Source organism: Paramormyrops kingsleyae, chromosome 1 (genome assembly GCF_048594095.1).
Source record: "Paramormyrops kingsleyae isolate MSU_618 chromosome 1, PKINGS_0.4, whole genome shotgun sequence".
NCBI classification, from domain to species: Eukaryota; Metazoa; Chordata; class Actinopteri; order Osteoglossiformes; family Mormyridae; genus Paramormyrops; species Paramormyrops kingsleyae.
Window position 1 is genome coordinate 61265166 of NC_132797.1, and position 19665 is coordinate 61284830.

At 43.2% G+C, this 19665-nt stretch overlaps 1 protein-coding gene across 1 annotated transcript; it reads left to right on the top strand.

The window, feature by feature from the left end:
* The first annotated feature begins 298 nt into the window (after positions 1 to 298).
* Positions 299 to 19231, top strand: LOC111842887 (lactase/phlorizin hydrolase). The gene is made up of 17 exons (XM_023809964.2): positions 299 to 1015; positions 5247 to 5317; positions 5691 to 5774; positions 6246 to 6345; positions 6742 to 6826; positions 7035 to 7716; positions 7942 to 8590; positions 8740 to 10296; positions 10568 to 10836; positions 14991 to 15281; positions 15468 to 15666; positions 15762 to 15964; positions 16297 to 16403; positions 16813 to 16944; positions 17093 to 17316; positions 17543 to 17779; positions 18066 to 19231. Exons 1-17 carry the CDS (start codon positions 406 to 408, stop codon positions 18299 to 18301), a joined length of 5736 nt encoding a protein of 1911 aa, XP_023665732.2. The 5' UTR covers positions 299 to 405; the 3' UTR covers positions 18302 to 19231.
* Positions 19232 to 19665: the final 434 nt, after the last annotated feature.

The following is a 19665-nucleotide window of genomic DNA, read 5'->3' on the forward strand; positions in this document are numbered from 1 at the left end:
CATCTTGCAAACAAATCAGAAAAGCCTTATAGAAAGCTTTCACTGTGAAATATGTCAGCAAATGAACAGTACAAGCTAAAGTGAAATCTTCTCAGAGACACGTAATTTAAATAGCATCTGTATACTGAGTAGCCTCAGAGTGCCAGATGTGCATTTCGGAGCAATCTAACCACCCAGCTGCCCCCTAGAGGCGTGTGTGAAAACACCATGTGTGTGGCCCATGACCAGGGGAAGCAGGATTGGGTTTTATCTCTATTTGCAGTGAGGGTAAGCTGACAGGCTCAGAGTCTCACAGGCTGCTGCAGCATGCAGGAGCTATTAGCCAGTGCACTTTGGACAAAGTGAGCGTAGCAGCCTGCAGGGCTTAAATGGGCGCGCTTTGGCCCCAGACTCCATACGGTGAAGATGAAACTGGTCTGTGGACTGATACTTCTCCTGGCACTCTGTAGCAAGGCCCACAGCAATGAGGGAGCCCTGTGGGGACAGAGCAGTGAGAGGGAGGATTTTATGCTGCTCGCTGGTCCCCTGACCAATGGCTTCACCAAGGACTCGAGCTGGTGGAGGACCAATGGTCAGACCTTGTCGCCAAGAAGCTGTGGAGAGGATTTGGATGTCTTCAACTGTGAGCATCCCCTTCCTCTTGAAATTTCAGAGTATTTCCAGTACCTGCATTCCAGAGGTGTGACCCATTTTAAAGTGCCTTTGGTCCAGGCGGCTCTCCTGCCTAGGAAGGACCCCGAGCAGGCCAGCCAGGATGCCGTTCAGTGCTACCGAATGCTGTTGCAGAGGCTGACTGCAGCAAACCTTACACCCCTGTTGGTGCTGAGCGAAACAGGGACGGCGGGCCAGGGCAACCACAATGAAGCTGGAGGTTTCCAGCGCTTTGCCCAGTTCACCTTCTTCGTGTTTGGGGACTTTGCTGACACCTGGGTCACGTCAGGCTATGCCGGGGGTTCTCAGGATGACCTTATCCGTCACTGGGCCGTGCATCAAGCCTACCACAACCTCTACCCAGGTAAGAAGTACCAGAGCCAGTTGACGGACATACACTGTGCACCAAAGGAGGTTCTTTTAAATCCAGTATGATTTAAACTGTTCTGGATATTTTCCTGTGACAGTTAACAGATAAAATTCTGCCATAATTTCGAAGTGTCATGAGTTCATTCATATCCTGATATAATTTTTAAAATTGAGAAAACATTAATTAATTAAAGAAGTTATCCCTATGGTATAGCAGCACCCATTAGATGTGATTATATTGATATTAGCAGGGATGGACATAACTGGTACGCAAGTATGTATTCACCTCTGAAAACGATACGTGCAACAATAGATTGTGGCAACAGTTTAAATGTGTACTTATTTTATGTGCATTTGCTCTGATATGACAACAAAATATTCATTTTAATCTTTACATGCTAACTCTACTTCATTTGTGGTATACAAGTTAAAATGCAAGGTTAAAATGCAAGGCTTTTATAAGAAATCGGTTGTTGCACGTATCGTTTTTAACAGTATATAAGAACATAAGAACATAAGAACTATACAAACGAGAGGAGGCCATTCGGCCCATCGAGCTCGCTTGGGGAGAACTTAACTAATAGCTCAGAGTTGTTAAAATCTTATCTAGCTCCGATTTAAAGGAACCCAAGGATTCTGCTTGCACTACGTTATCAGGAAGACTATTCCATACTCTGACTACACGCTGTGTAAAGAAGTGCTTCCTTAAATCCAGTTTGAAATGTTCTCCCGCTAATTTCCACCTATGGCCACGAGTTCTTGTATTTGAACTAATGCTGAAGTAACTATTCGGTTGAACAGCATCCAAACCTGTTAGAATCTTATAGACCTGGATCATGTCCCCCCTCAGTTTCCTTTGCTTGAGGTTGAACAGATTTAGCTCAAATAACCTTTCCTCGTATGACATTCCTCTAAGACCAGGAATCATTCTTGTGGCCCTACGCTGCACCTTTTCTAAGGCCGCTATGTCCTTTTTAAGATATGGTGACCAAACCTGCACACAATATTCTAGGTGAGGTCTCACCAAGGAATTGTATAATCTTAGCATTACCTCCCTTGACTTAAACTCCACACACCTGGAGATATACCCCAACATCCTATTGGCCTTTTTTATTGCTTCCCCGCACTGGTGAGAATGAGACATGGACGCATCAACATACACACCAAGGTCTTTCTCATAATCAACTACCTTTATTTCAGTAGGTCCCATAAAATACCTGTACTTTATATTTCTGCTCCCTACATGGAGTACCTTACATTTGTCTATGTTAAATTTCATCTGCCAGGTGTCAGCCCAGTCACTAATTAAATTTAGATCCCGCTGTAGCTGCTGAGCCGCTAGTTCAGTATCTGCTACACCACCCACCTTGGTGTCATCTGCAAATTTCACCAGTTTACTGTATATATTGGTGTCTATATCATTTATGTAAATTAGGAACAAAAGGGGTCCTAAAATTGAACCCTGCGGTACCCCACTATGAACGCAGGCCCACTGTGACATTGAGCCTCTTATAACTACTCGCTGCTTCCTATCCGTTAACCAGTTATCAATCCAGGTCGCTACAGTTCCTAAAAAACCTGTCGCTTTGAGTTTAAGTGAGAGCCTCTTGTGGGGAACAACATCAAAAGCCTTTTGGAAATCTAAGTAGATGACATCATAGGCCTTCTTATCATCAACTTCCTGAGTAGCTACCTCAAAAAACTCCAACAGATTTGTTAAACAGGATCTACCTCTCCTAAATCCATGCTGGCTATCCCTCAAAATGTTATTTGAGTCCAGGTAATCTACCATTTTCTCTTTGATTATAGCCTCCATAACTTTACCAGTTATACAAGTTAGACTGATTGGCCTATAGTTTGACAGATTACTTCTATCCCCTTTTTTGAAAATGGGCGTTATGTTGGCATGCTTCCAATCAGAAGGTACCACACCTTCAGATAAGGATTTTTGAAACAGTAATGTTAAGGGTCGGCAAATAATATCCCTCATCTCTTTTAACACTATAGGTAAGATGCCATCAGGGCCCTGTGATTTATTTATTTTGAGCTTAGCTAGGCATTGCAAAACATCAGCTTCAGTTATATATATATTAGTTATAGACGATGTTGGATTAGTAATAAGAACTGGTAAGTTACTAGTGTCCTCAACAGTGAATACCCGTGCAAAACTATCATTGAACTCATTTACTATGTCAATGTCGTTTTCAATTAAAAGACCCTTACTATCCTGCAGATTAGTAATTTCAGCTTTTAGAGCTCTTTTAGAGTTAAAATACTGGAAGAAACTTTTAACGTCATCCTTAGCTTCCAATGCGATCTTCCTTTCGACATTCCTTTTAGCTCGTCTAATGTCATTTTTTAATTCAGCCTGTAGATTTAGATACTCTTGCTTTATTATATCATCATCAGTTATTTTCCATCTCTGGAACAAAGCCCTTTTCCTCCTTACTTTATACTTTATTTCCCTATTAAACCACCTAGGTTGCAATTTCCTAGATTTATTCTTGCTGGAAACAGGTATGAAGTCCTCTTGCACTTGCAATAATGTACTTTTAAAAAATTCCCAAAAACTCCATCCAGTTCACAGTTTCTAGTTTTAATCTCATACAATTGAAGTTAGCTTTCCTAACATTATATATTTTTGATTTGGACTTTGCTCTTCGGGCACTAAACTTAACCTCAAATTTAACCATGTTATGATCGCTACTGTCAAGTGGTTCTAAAACGTCTAATTTACCAATCCTGTCCTGGTTATTAGACAAAACAAGATCAAGAATGGCATCTCCCTTGGTAGGGGTGTTAACAAACTGAGTAAAAAAACAATCCTGTACTAATTCCACCATCTCAAGTTCATTTTCAGAAGAGCCAGCAACAATGTCCCACTGCATCCCCGGTAGATTAAAATCACCCATAACTACCACATCATTTTTATTGCTCATAATCCTAATATCACTGTATAACAATCTGCTTTCCTCAGCAGCTACATTGGGTGCTCTGTAACAAACACCGACAATTAGGCTATTTGAGTTTGTAGCATCTAATTTTACCCATATAGCTTCCGTACTTTTACTTATATCAGTAAGCTCCCTTGCCTGCAAGTTTTCCTTTACATATACTGCAACACCACCTCCCTTCTTACCTATACGGTCTTTACGGAACAATGTGTAACCATCCATATTATATTCTTGTCCATCCTTATCACTCAACCACGTTTCAGTTATTGCTATAATATCATAAGAGTCTAATGAGATAAGAGCCTCTAAATCATGAATTTTATTCCTAATACTCCTGGCGTTTAAATACAGACAACAAAGGGTAGGACTATTACAGTGCCTACTTATAATCTGATTTTTTGGGGCTTTCCGTTTCCCCCCAGTTACATACTTAACTAACCTCCCTGCCCCCCCAGTCCCTAGTTTAAACTTGTGTACTTGCGTTCCAGTTATGTCCATCCCAGGATATTAGCATTAGTTTACCAGACTGACATCTATTTGCTCAGTCATAATGCATAACAATCCTTAAAGGAAATCTTAATGAAACTCAATCAGCTGTGATTTGTTGTTTTATTGCAAAAGCTACATTTTAATCATTAAAAATTGCAAATGTTAAATTTGTTTGCAATATTTTGATCACCAGCCAGCATAGTTATCTTGGCATATGAGTGTTCAGCCTTTGGACCTGGGGTGTCTGGGCATCTCCTTTGATTAATTCACCTGATAAAGGGACAGTTACTGCTTCATTGCATGTCAGGTTCTGGGTGTGTCCTTAGCGTATGGATAAATGCTGTCCACACTTGGAAAGGTACTCAAAATTTGGGCCAAATGCACAGGAGCCCAGAACTGCCCCCTCCACACACATACCACACACAATTGCACACATACACAATGTCTCACACACTTTCTTCAAATCTGGTATTGGGGCTTGTCGGTCTGTAAAATTAGCTCACCACAGAAACTTACTCACTCTGCATATGCAACTGGTTTGATTTTACTTGTTTTTACTCTCTGCTCTTTGAAGAGTTAGTGTCAATATGAAACAATGTTTATGAACATATGGGATGCAGTATTTCATGTTTTCATGTTCCAATACAGGATGATCCTATATTATGTGGAATGGGTGGCAACCCTACCTGTACTTGTTCTGTAGAAATGGGAAATAAAGCTTCTTTTCATTTCATTGCACTGCATTTGCTCCCTTGACACCTTGGCCTGGTTCTTGCCTTCCAGGTGGGCGCATCGGCCTTGCTGTTAATGCTGAAGCTGTTCCAGACCTCCTTCCCAGTGATATCACCACAATGGTAGGGACATGCCTGCATGTAATATGTGCAAAGTGCACATTTTATATGACACCATATTTACTATATACACGCATGCTCCTTGTTTTGTGGTATGGTGCTGCTGACTGCTACAGCTCTGTATAGGGGGTACGCATGTGCTCCCCATGTGTACACAGTATCCTCAGAGATCTCGGTCTGGGGTGGATGCTAAACACAGATGTTCTCAGTTCTGTGGATTATTCTCTTATGCACACAAGTAATATATCCTGTCATGGAGCACAGAACACTCAACAGCTTTGATTTACAAGCTCATCGTCTGCAGCTCAGGTGAATCCTCTCTTTCTGTCTCTGTCTGTCTGTGTGTCTGTCTCTCTCTCTTCCTCTCATTTATCAGGTGGACACAGACTTCCTGTCTGTGCAGCTTAGCTTTGACTGCAGCTCACCGCAGATTCTAGATGGAGGACTAAGATACCTTCAGGTGACCCCATAGCCTTGAACTCCTCAAGGATAAAGTGAATAGAGCCCAACCCCCCCCCCCCCCAACTCATTACTGCTTCCCTACTAAGTCTTATGTGCAGCTGGTGAACTTGTTACAGTTTTAATTCATTAATCATTCTTGCAATGGACATATTGCACTCAAAGAAACCAGATAATATGTTTACCTTTTAGAAGAGACAGAACCCATAGCACTTTGAAAGCCCAAAAGGGTAGGATTGTCATCCCCAGTCAGTCAGCCACACCTGCTACTCATTCCTGACCAATCAGTATCTCACATTGCCCAGGAACCCCTACCACTTTGGTTGATCATTCTTCCACCACAACAGTTTGTCATAAGTTTGTTGTTTATGTGCAGATCAAAAGGGCACCACGCACCTTTCACCTAGTTAAGAGATGCCTAGATCCTTAACTATTGGCCATGCAGTAATCTTCCTCCCAATCTATTCTGCAGAAGATCAGCAATCTCCCCATTCTAATCTACCAACTGGACATCCAGAACTGTCCATCAGAAAGAGGCCAAAACCTTAAGCCCCTTACTGGCATTCTCCAAGGTAGCATCTTCCCTAATCCCAGTGTATCATTGGCTCAGGAAGGTCAAAAATGAACATCAACCAATAGGAAATTGTCATGCAGATCAATTATTTTTTTGTAGTAGAAAGTAAGGATTGGAAAGTTTAATAATCAGAAGTGCTTTAGTCTGGGTTACACCTTCATATCTATCCTTATGTAAGTGACAGTATAACAACTATATAACTATAGCAAGGGCAATATGGTCAAGGCCATGTCGCAGATATGTAGAGATGTTATAAAAACACTAGGATAAGAAATGAGTGCTAGGACTAGCAGCTAATATAAAAGCCATTAAGATAATCTAAAACCCCTCAGGATAACTATTTGCTGTGTTGATCACATTGTGTGTGTGTTTGTGTGTGTGTGTGATTCTGCAGCTCTGAAGAACTTGGACTTTCAGATACTAGGCTGTGATGTCGTTGAGCTCTTTGACCAGCTAAGTGTTGATGAAAAGCCCAAAAGGTACTTGATGGGTAAAGTTCATTGCCCTAGAATATGCATGTTAATAATGCTGTTAATGCTAACCTGTTAGAAGTTGTGTTGCGATGCTCATTGTACAATTGCCAGCAACTCAAAATGAAGGCTGTGCAGTTGGTTCACTCTCTCTTTATTAGTGACTGAATACCACTTTGTTTCTGTAGTCATCAAATTACTCTATCGATCTCTCTAGCCAAACAGGTGAATTGGCTGAAACAAGAAGCACCGGCCTTTCTTCCTCCTACCAAAAAGTCTGGGAAAAGTTTGCCAACCAGACCCCATCTGAGAGAGACGAGTATCTGTTGGAGTCCTTTCCACAGGGGTTTCAGTGGGGCACCTCAAGTGAAGCCTTTAAGGTGGAGGGTGGCTGGACCGAGCACGGGAAAGGGGAGACCATCTGGGACCGTTTCACACATGATGGACATGCCTTTGGCAATCAGACTGGAGACGTGGCCTGTGACAGCTACCACAAGGCAGATTATGACGCCTTTCTCCTAAGGGGACTCCTCGTCAACACCTACCAATTCTCCATCTCATGGGCTCGCATATTTCCCTCCGGCCTCCGGGGGAGCCTGAGCGAGAAAGGGGCCCAGTATTATGACAGGCTGATTGACACGCTAATCCAGTCTGGGGTTCAGCCAGTAGTTACCCTGCACCACTGGGACCTGCCCCAGGAGTTGCAAGGTTATGGAGGATGGTTGAATGCATCCATTATCGAAGCCTTCAGAGATTTTGCTGACTTCTGCTTCTCCAGATATGGAGATCGTGTGAAGACCTGGAACACTTTCAGTAGTCCATGGGTGGTGAGCTATGCTGCATACGGCACAGGAGAACATCCCCCCATGCTGAAAGACCCAGTCTCCGGCTCCTACAAGGTCTGTCTCAATATTATTACAATTGAAAATTCAATGATACATTGAACATTATTCATTAAAGGCTGGAGGCTGGGGGGAGGGGGATTCAGAGTTACCTTTCAGCATTTGCTTTATTGAAAAAATCACTAATTGCCAAATTAAGAATTAAAGTTGAGTAGAAGAACAGTGATCATATAAGGGGGTCTTTGGACTCTGATGTTCTCTGTCTGATGTTCCATCTGAAAGGTCACCCACTACATGCTGAAATCTCATGCTGAGGCCTGGCACATTTACAATGATAACTATCGTCAGGACCAAGGAGGAAAGGTCGGCATTGCCTTAAACTCTGACTGGGCAGAACCCCAGGACCCTACCAAGCCTGAGGACATAGCTGCATCGGAACTTTACTTGCAGTTCATGCTCGGCTGGTTTGCCCACCCCATCTTTGTGGATGGTGATTACCCACCGAAACTTAAGAGTCAGGTCGAGCAGAAGCAACAGGAGTGCCCCTTGACTGCCCCAGCCATACTCCCCATGTTTACTGAGACCGAGAAGGAGAGGATCCGAGGGACAGCTGACTTCTTTGGGCTAAATCATTATACCTCCCGGCTAGTCAATGTGACACAGCATGGCTGCATCCCTGGTCCACAAGGTGTGGGGGACTTCCAGGAATACGTGGACCCTGCCTGGCCTACCACCACATCCAGCTGGATCTATTCCGTCCCCTGGGGGTTGCGTCGGGTGCTTAATTTCATAGCTGTAGAGTACACATCCTCTAGCAATATACCCATCTACATCACTGGGAGTGGGATGCCCACCCCAGCGAGTGGAGAGCTATACAATGATACTGAGCGAGTGGCCTTTCTAAAGGGTTACATTAATGAAGCTTTGAAAGGTCAGTTTTCACAGTCTGCTGCTAAAATTAGCCAAACAACTTCACTGTAATTCTAAATGGATATAGAATCTGGAAATAGAATGTGAATACTGATTTATTACAAACAAAGTGGCCATTTAAACACCATATCTTTTTGTCAATTTAAACAGCTATTCGACTAGATGGAGTGGATGTACAAGGCTTTACGGTGCAGTCACTAATGGACGGCTTCGAGGGCCCACATGGCTACAGTCAAAGGTTTGGCTTGCACTACGTTAACTTTGCCGATCCCAACAGGCCAAGAACTCCGAAGGCATCAGCCTACTTCTACTCCCAGATCATTGAAAACCATAGATTTTCAGGCTTGACAGAGAAGAGTCCCATAATAAATCATACTCCCCAACTCCAAGATGCGGGGCTAAGTATCTTGCCACCATCTGAGGTTCCTTCGAAATCCAAGACTGTCTGGGAGAATTTTTCTCGCCAAAGCAAGTTTCAGAGGAGTCTCTACCACTATGGGTCTTTTCCTGAAGGATTTCAGTGGGGTGTGTCATCCTCAGCCTACCAAGTGGAAGGTGGCTGGGATGCAGATTGGAAAGGACCAAGTGTGTGGGACACATTTACCCACAAGCCTGGCAGCATCGTGAACAATGGCAATGGGGATGTGGCATGTGACAGCTACCACAAGGTGGAGGAAGACCTCTATATGCTGAGAGCTCTGAGGGTTAAGACCTACAGATTCTCCTTGTCATGGCCCAGGATCTTTCCTGATGGTACAAAGAATTCTCTAAACCAAAAAGGTATAGACTATTACAACAGACTCATTAATAGTCTGCTTCTGTATAATATAACTCCAATGGTGACACTTCACCACTGGGACCTTCCTCAAGCATTACAGGACATCAAGGGCTGGGATAATGTCACAATGATTGACATCTTCAATGAGTACTGTGATTTCTGCTTTGCCACCTTTGGAGACAGAGTGAAATTCTGGATGACCTTCAATGAACCTTATGTCATTGCATGGATTGGGTATGGACTTGGGATGTTTCCCCCTAACATCAAGGACCCAGGTTATGCCCCATACAGGATCACTCACAACCTGATAAAAGCACATGCTAAAGCCTACCACACATACGATGAGAAGTACAGGAAAATCCAGGGTGGCGTGGTATCCATCAGCCTCAATGCTGAGTGGGTGGAGCCAAAAGACATCAACATAGCTCGGGAAGTGGAGGCTGCTGACCGTGCCCTACAGTTTCAACTAGGCTGGTTTGCGCATCCTCTTTTTAAGAATGGCGACTATCCGGATGCCATGAAATGGATAGTGGGCAACAAGAGTGAGCTGCAGGGTTTGCCAAAGTCCCGGCTGCCTGCTTTCACAGAAGAAGAGAAGGCTTATATTCGGGGTACTGCTGATGTGTTCTGCATCAATTCCTACACTACAGTAGTAGTCCACCATGTAACTACCAGGCTCTCTCCACAATCTTATGAGTATGATCAAGACTTAGGCAAAGCCGATATGAGTAACTCTCCTAGCACAGGCATGAAAGAGTTGAGAGCTGTTGCTTGGGGTCTTAGGCGGCTCCTGAACTGGATTAAGGAGGAGTACGGAAACCCAGAGATTTTTATAACAGAAAATGGTGTGGCCACAAATTCCAAGACTACTGTTGATGACACAGAGAGGTTCTTCTTCTATAAAACATACATCGACGAGGCCTTGAAAGGTAAGCAATAAACTCATAACTTGGAACAGAAGGAAATCCTGCAGTCATTTTGTATCTAAATGGCTCAGCACTCAGCTCCAGGAGACACAGACCTACTTCTATAATATCTTCCATAACACACTAGGAATAGCACAATCAGTTCACACCAGAAGCACCTGCAGTACTTTAGATCAGAGTTGCCCTTCCTGCTAAGATTTTAGGTAGTATCACAAAAATTGGTGGGCTAAACTTTGGAGGAGAGAGAAATTAATCTTATGTTCTTGTCCTTTAGCTCACAACCTGGATGGGGTGAATCTGAAAGGATACACTGCATGGTCTCTCCTGGACTCTTTTGAATGGCTCAATGGTTACAGCGTAGGTTTTGGTCTCCACCATGTGGACTTTACTCACCCACAGCGGCCCAGAACTCCAAAGCGCTCAGCCCACTACTACTACGATATCGTGAGGAACAATGGCTTCCCTGAAACTGAGGAAGAAGAGCTGCTGTACGGGTATTTTGATAAAGGCTTTGCCTGGAGCACATCCACAGCATCATATCAGGTGACCGCCTATGTCTTCACAGTTTGGCTTTCTTTGCTGGCACTCTGTCCTATATAATTTCCAGCCTTGAGCCTGAAGCTTCTGGGATAGGCTTCAGACCCCCACAACCCTGCATATGACAAGTGGGTATAGAATATGGGTGGGTGGGTGGGTGGATAGTTGAAATGACAGCAAGTCCTTTATTCTTTGAGGAGTGCAATAATTTACTTCTACTATAAGGCACATTTGATTCATTTTGCTACAGTTGCATACATACAGTTGTGTTCAAAATAATAGCAGTCCGACATCACTAACCTGATCAATCACTGTTTTTGGTAGAAATTATATTTCTACATGGCAAATAATTTACTAGTAGGTGTAGTAAAGTAATAGAAACCAACAGATGCAACAGTCATGACATGCATGCTGCTCATTCTATGTAATTGAATAATTAATTGAAAGGGGCGTGTTCAAAATAGTAGCAGTGTAAAGGTCAATTAGTGAGGTGATTCGTTCTGTGAAAAAACAGGTGTCAATTACAAGGAAGGAAGGCAGCAAATGTTCTACATGCTGGTTATAATGAATTTATCTCTGAAATTCTGAGTAACATGGGTCGCTTCAGTCGTTGTTCAGAAGAACAATGTACCTTGATTAAAAAGTTGATTAGAGAGGGGAAAACATAAAGAAATGCAGAAAATGATAGGCTGCTCAGCTAAAATGATCGCAAATGCTTTAAAATGGCAACCAAAACCTGAAAGACGTGGAAGAAAACGAAAAACTACCATTCGAATGGATCAAATGGCAAAGACTCAGCCAATGATCAGCTCCAGGAAGATCAAAGAAGTTCTAAAGTTACCTGTGAGTACTGGTACAATTAGAAGATGCCTGTGTAAAGTCAAGCTATTGGCAAGAAGCCCCGGCAAAATCCCCAAAAAAAGATGCGCTGAAGAAGTTACAATCTGCCAAAGAACACACTGACTGGCCTAAAGAGAAATGGCGCAACATTTTGTGAACTGATGAAAACAAGATTGTTCTTTTTGGGTCTAGTGGCCGCAGACAGTTCGTCAAATGACTCTCAAACACTGAATTCAAGCCACAGTACACTGTGAAGACAGTGAAGCATGGTGGCGCAAGCATCATGTTATAGGGATGTTTCTCATACTACAGCGTCGGGCCTATTTATCGCATACCAGGGATCATGGATCAGTTTGAATACCTCAGAATACTTGAAGAGGTCATATTGCCTTATGCCAAAGAGGAAATGCCCTTGAAATGGGTGTTTCAACAAGATAACGACCCCAAACACACCAGTAAATGAGCAACATCTTGGTTCCAGACCAACAAGATTGAAGTGGCCAGCCCAATCCCCGGACTTTAATCAAATAGAACTCTTGTGGGATGTCATCAAAAATGCTGTTTCTGAGGCAAAACCAAGAAATGCAAAAGAATTGTGGAATCTAGCCCAATCATCCTGGGCTGGAATACCTGTTCACAGGTGCCAGAAGTTGATCGACTCCATGCAACACTGTGCAGCAGTCCTCAGAAACAGTGGTTATACAACTAAATATTAGTTCAATGATTCAAAGGAAAGCAAAATCTTAAACATTTTTCAGTTTATACAGTGAATGTATAGTATGCGGCAGTCCTGTGGGCAAAAATGCCTTGTTGATGCTAGAGGTCAGAGGAGAATGGGCCGACTGATTCAAGCTGATAGAAGAGCAACTTTGACTGAAATAACCACTCGTTACAACCGAGGTATGCAGCAAAGCATTTGTGAAGCCACAACACGCACAACCTTGAGGCGGATGGGCTTCAACAGCAGAAGACCCCACCGGGTACCACTCATCTCCACTACAAATAGGAAAAAGAGGCTACAATTTGCACAAGCTCACCAAAATTGGACAGTTGAAGACTGGAAAAATGTTGCCTGGTCTGATGAGTCTCGATTTCTGTTGAGACATTCAAATGGTAGAGTCAGAATTTGGCGTAAACAGAATGAGAACATGGATCCATCATGCCTTGTTACCACTGTGCAGGCTGGTGGTGGTGGTGTAATGGTGTGGGGATGTTTTCTTTAGGCCCCTTAGTGCCAATTGGGTATCGTTTAAATGCCATGGCCTACCTGAGCATTGTTTCTGACCATGTCCATCCCTTTATGACCACCATGTACCCATCCTCTGATGGCTACTTCCAGCAGGATAATGCACCATGTCACAAAGCTCGAATCATTTCAAATTGGTTTCTTGAACATGATAATGAGTTCCCTGTACTAAAATGGCCCCCACAGTCACCAGATCTCAACCCAATAGAGCATCTTTGGGATGTGGTGGAACGGGAGCTTCGTGCCCTGGATGTGCATCCCACAAATCTCCATCAACTGCAAGATGCTATCCTATCAATATGGGCCAACATTTCTAAAGAATGCTTTCAGCACCTTGTTGAATCAATGCCACGTAGAATTAAGGCAGTTCTGAAGGCGAAAGGGGGTCAAACACCATATTAGTATGGTGTTCCTAATAATCCTTTAGGTGTGTGTACTTGTAAGTTGTGCATAGTTATTTTATATTCCATGAACAGCAAAACATAGGAACAAATAAAATAGTAACTGTGGCATGTGCAAAAGTTTGGACACAGTCATTATTTAGTGACACTCCATTGACAGATATCCCAGCTTTTAAATGCCTTATGAATCAGGCTAAAAGACTTTCAGCTCTTGTTGTGGGGATTTTTGCCCACTCATCTTTCCAGATGACTTCTAATTTTCAGATATTCTTCAGAGATATTCACAGCATGTTTATGTTCTGTTCATTGGTGAATTTAGGGGACTGTGAAGGCCATTCCTAAACCTTCAGCTTGCTTTCCTTCAAATAGATGATGATGGATGGATTTTCATCTTCTTTGGTGATTGTGGTCAGATAGTTCAATCTCTGCTTCAGAAGCCCACAGCATTTGTTTCCAAAAGGCTTCTGGCTTGCCTAAATGCAGTTTGGTGTACCTCAGATGTTGAGATATTGCCACTGCACCAGTGGCAATTGTAGACTATTTCAATGGGGGGTGGGATGCAGACTGGGGCCAATTGTTCTTTTAGGGGGGGGCGGATGCATTTCACCTTAATATCTTCCCAGATTGCCAGCATTAAGAAGCAAAAGACAATTCTGAAATTATGTAAGTTACTTATGCAATGCTTTGCAGTTACATTTGACTGTTTCTATAAATATGTAACTCACTCTGAATTCTTGTTTAGAATGTCTTGCTTCCACAAGCTTGAATTTTTTTTCTGTCATTAACTTCACTTTTCTTCAGTTGAAGCAACTTGGCCACTCGGTGCATTCCCGTTAAGAGTATTTCCAGAAAATATGCTTATGTTTGTGTTTCGCCTGTTCACAACACACAAAATTTTAGCCCACATATATACATGTAAATAATAAGAGTAACAGTAGTAATACATTTATCTCAGACAGCATACATATTTAGAGGGGTCACAGGGAATTACATGCATGTTGTCACAGGGGCACTGCCCCCCCCAGAACCATCCCTGCACTTTACTGTGGAACATTGGACTATGACAGCCAAATAAGTGTGTCAGCCAAACTTTCCTGCAGCTCCTTTGCAGTTGTATGAGAGTTTGCCTTTGCCTTTCTGGCCAGCCTACGTGCAGTGCTCTCTGAAAGTTTTCTTGGTCTTCCAGATCATACCTTGACTTCCACAGTTCTCCATAACTGCCATTTCTTCACCACATTACGAATTGTAGAAATTGTGAGCTGGAAGCATTTTGCAATGTTTTATAGCCTTCCCCTGCTTTGTAGGCTTCATTTTCAGATCCTCACTCAGTTGCTTAGATGAGCCCTTGGTTGTCTAGTTAAACCCCATTGTTTGAAGTGGCAAGGAATTTATTAAGCTCTGCAGTTGTGAACAGGTGATCTTAATGAACAATCTTAATGGCTACTAAGGCCTAGTGAAGTATTTAGTGAAGTACCTAGCAAAAAAAATCTTTATCATTGGACAAGTGGAAAAACAGTTGTTTGCTACTTTTCATTTATATAATTGATTTTTGGGCAGGGGTGACCATACTTTTGCATTTAACTACATTCTGTAATCATGTGACCTAATCATAGGTTATGTTATGCCTAAAAAGCCACTTATCCAACCTATGCAAATTCTCAACCCAACTACAGATCGAAGGGGGGTGGAGAGCCGATGGCAAGGGCTTGAGCATCTGGGACAAGTTTTCACACACGCCACTCAGAGTGGGAAATGATGAAAACGGGGATATTGCCTGCGACAGCTACAACAAGATCAAAGAAGATGTGGCTGCCCTCCAGAAGCTCCGAGTGACCCATTACCGCTTCTCCATATCCTGGCCCAGAGTTCTTCCTGATGGAACCACAAAGCAAATAAATGAAGATGGCTTGAATTATTACCACCGCTTAATAGATGCACTGTTAGCTGCCAACATTCAGCCGCAGGTGAGGAGAACCTCAGATGATACCAAGCACCTCAGATCTCCTTCAGACGTAACAACTTAGCTTTTATCATTGGATCAATTCAGTTTAGGTACCCTGCTCACACAGAATCTTCTCAGGATATGTCACATCTAGTTCTCATATAGCAGGGGTTTCTCTTCTTGATTAACAAATTTTCCATCCCTCCAGGTCACACTGTACCACTGGGATCTACCTCTGGCTCTGCAAGACCAGGGTGGCTGGGAGAATGTTACCATAGTTCAACGATTCAAGGAGTATGCTGATGTCATATTCAGCGGCTTGGGAGACAAAGTCAAGTTCTGGATCACCATCAATGAGCCGTATAATGTGGCAAATATTGGCCATGGTTACGGCACAGCTGCCCCCGGTATGGGGCTCTCCTTCAGCTTAGCTTATCATCGAACCATCAAGGCATTGGTCAAGTGTTCTGTAATAATAAAGAAAACTCAACTTGTTTGGCAGGGATCAGCTTCAAACCAGGCACTCTGCCCTACATCGTTGGTCACCACCTGCTCAAAGCCCACGCTGAGGCCTGGCACCTGTACAACAACAAGTATCGAGCAACACAGGGTGGCATTATCTCCATCACCATCAACTCGGACTGGGCTGAGCCCCGCAACCCAGCCAAGCAGGAGGACGTCGATGCAGCCTGGCGAGTTCTACAGGTAAGGGCCGGTGATCTCCTGCTCAGCCTATCAAGCCTTGTTTAACAGCATTTAGTAACAGATAAATGATAAAATCCCCAAAACCCGCAATCACCGGCTCTCCATGGATTAGGTTCCCCACCCCTAGATTAGGTTCTGTTCATTTTAGCATCAGGACACTCATATTCGTAGCTGTTACTCTCCATGTGACATCGATATATTCAAAATAGGATTGGTCTTAGGCACATTCTAGTTAAAAATTAGAAATGGTGGCCATCATCAGTTTTACAGTCAATTTATTTATTCAGATGTTTTATTTAGAAAGGTGTCTCCTTGCTTTTTCCTGGCTATAGTTTTATATCGGCTGGTTTGCTCACCCTGTGTTCAGAGGAGACTATAATGATGTAATGAAGACCATCATCAGAGAGAGGAGTTTGGCTGCTGGTCTTCCCACATCTCGGTAGGAATTTCCCAGTCCATTACCTGAGGTTGCTAAAGAAACATCATGGTGGCATTAACATGTTCTGTACATATTGACCTTCACTGTCAGATCTGAAACTATATAACAATGGGGTACCATCTTTACAATAGGACTACTCTTATAAAGGGTTTATGAATGGTTAATAATCACATTATTAATTAAGTTACACTTTGTAAATTATTCATAGACAATTATAAACAAGTTATAACTGTTTAATTTTATTTAAGGAGTTATTGCCATTTATAAGTTTCAAAAAGCAGCCTTATTGTAAAGTGGTACTCCTCGGGGAGAAAGTAGCACAAAATGGAGGCGTTCAGTATTTCTGTGAGTTTACTGTGGCAAATATTTAAATCATGGATAAAGGACAGGTCATTATGTTTGGGGTTAGGCTTCCAGAATTTACTCCCTATGAAATTGAGAGAATCAAAGGCACCTATGATTACTTTGGATTCAATCACTACACCACCGTTCTGGCCTTCAAAGTGGACTACCACAATCTGCAGCACTATGATGCAGACAGGTAGGTTTCTACTTTATTCTCCTTATCTCATTTTTCATTATACTGAAGCACTTCCTGATACATCTTGAGGTACACAAATTTCCTTCCTTGGACTTCAGCTTAGAAGTCCTTGGAAGTCAATAAATAATAAAAATTCCTCTGATGTTAGGGGAGCTGGGACAATTGCAGATAGAAGCTGGCTTGACTCAGGCTCTACCTGGCTGAAGGTGACCCCACCGGGTTTCCGGAAGATTCTCAACTTCATCAAGGAGGAGTATGGAAATCCTCCAATTTATATCACTGAGAATGGGATCTCTGAGCGAGGACCAGTAGATCTCAACGATACCCACAGGATAAATTACTACAAGCATTATATCAACCAGGCCCTGAAAGGTATGGCATCTGATAACCTGTACTGTATGATACTACAGAATTTTCTCAGTCACTTTACAGTACCAAAACAATTTCTAGTCTGGTAGCTCAGACCTGTTCACTTACGGTCCTGATCCTTCTTTGGGTACCGTTTCTAGTTTTCCAACTCTTCCAAGTGACAGTTACAACAGAAAACACAAAAGGAGTTTAATTACTCTCACTAACAGTGACTGTGATTCTGATCCAGCAAAGCTTCTGGATGGCGTTGATATCAAGGGCTTCACAGCCTGGACTCTGATGGACAACTTGGAGTGGGCCACAGGTTTTGCAGAGCGGTTCGGACTCTTTTACGTGAACCGTTCAGACCCCACACTGCCCCGTGTGCCCAAGGCATCTGCTGCCTACTACACCAGTATCATCTCCTGTAACGGCTTCCCTGATCCAGCACAGGGGCCCCATGAGTGTCTGTCTCCTGAGCCTGAAGGTACAGGAACCGCGTGGTCATCTTGAACAACAGCACCCCGGTGTAACTTAGCATGTTAGCATGGTGCCAGCAAAATTTACTGACCAAACACTAGGTCAGTAGACTGTCTCTGCCTTCTCATTTAGGGCTTTTTATTTTCAGTGTTCCTCCATGAATGGCAGCTCACAGCCTTCCTGCTATACATATAACTTATGTAGAAAGAGATCTCTTTTCTGAAGGGGCCGGTCCCTGATCAGTTCTGAGTGTTGAGCCATCGCATCACAGATTGTCTGATCTTCCCCTGCAGAAACTACCACCGCCCCTGTGCCCACCACCGCCACCTCGGTGCCTGGGGACCAAGCTGTGAACTTCCTGGGCAGGGTGGTGTCACCCCCTGATGCCGAGGTGGCACTTTACATCCTCTTTGGCCTTTCCATCGCTGGCGTCGTGGCACTGGCATTGGTGGCATATCACTACCGGAAGATGACAAGAAAAGCCCGGAATGGCAATTTGGAGAGTTTTACACTAGAGCAACGCTCATGATTTGGCAGTTTTTATAATGACTGGCGGAAATGTTGTAAATTGAGGCACTGCCTGAGGACAAAAATCATACACTTTGATTTGTTCTGAGATCGTAAAAAAAAAAAGCAGAAAAATAATGATGACAATGATCTGTCTGACCTTGTCCTCTCCATTTACCCCAATCTCTGACTGCATCCCCTCCATTTACCCCCATCTCTGACCTTGTCTTCTCCATTTACCCCCATCTCTGACTGCATCCCTTCCATTTACCCGTCTCTCATCCAGCGTCCACAGCTCACTATTCTATGTGGATTATGCAGATTTTTATGATTTTTTTATGATGCACAATAGAGGCATTTTCGATTTTTTCTGCTTGGAATGACGCATTATATAAAAATAGGTTTTTTTGTCAATTTCTCTTCTACATCGAATGAGACTTTCTTGTCCACTAGGTGGCAAGATGAGCACACTCTCCACTTTATTCTTGTTCATGATGGCCGGGTCTTGCCAAGGGCAAACATTTTTTAAAGTCCATGAGGTGTAACATAAAGCAGGCCCTCTGCAGAGATCATTAACTAAGCACAGTAAGCTTAGGTACCACAAGGGTATAACAGTACAGAATTTGGACTGGAAATGTTTCAGCTGCAAGGCTTCCATTGCTGAAATTCAAACTCAGATTGTCCTATTCATTATTCGAATGCGTTAACTCATTCTGGCTATGGCACAATCTTTGTATTTCTACTGTCTAGTTGCCTGGAGCCTTGCTTTTAAAAGCAGCTCCCTGGACTTGCAACTTAAATGATTTATAGGCATGAATAATACAGGCTGTTTGACATGGGGATCTGAAGCCATCATCTAGAGAGGCAGCATCCTACAGAGAGCCCATGCGTCTCCAAGAGGGTACTTCCACCCCATCACCATAGTAACGCTCCTCCTGATGGGAACTCACCTGCAGCTTCCAAAAAAGTTTGACAGTTTGTTTCACGCTGCTGTGGCAGGAGTTATCAATAATAGATTAGCTCGTAATGTGTCAAGGGCCCAGTGCTGCCTGTTGTTCCTTCATAACTCCATATAAATGGCTGCATGCCACACCCAAAGTAAATAGAAACCCATGTGATGGTACTTTCCCCTGACAGGTGTTTTAATGAAGCCATCCTTGGTCCTACCACCCCACTCCCCCCACTAATATCCCACACTTATACAATCCAGGGGGGGTTTACACACAGCAGAAGCAGAAATAACAGGGCATTGCCTGGCCTGTGTCCACTTCAGATTCCTGAGGGATTTCACCAGAGCCCCACACCAATCACCAAACCAGGTTTAACCAGCAGGTCAGGGTGCCTCCCCGGGTGCAAATTGTAAGCAGAAGGATCAGCCTGGCGTCC

Coding starts and splice junctions, on each gene's coding strand:
- LOC111842887 (XM_023809964.2), top strand. CDS start 406: ATGAAACTGGTCTGTGGACTGATACTTCTCCTGGCACTCTGTAGCAAG. Junction 6,346..6,741: donor CCTTACTGGCATTCTCCAAG/GTAGCATCTTCC, acceptor GTGATTCTGCAG/CTCTGAAGAACTTGGACTTT. Junction 16,945..17,092: donor CAGCACTATGATGCAGACAG/GTAGGTTTCTAC, acceptor CTCTGATGTTAG/GGGAGCTGGGACAATTGCAG.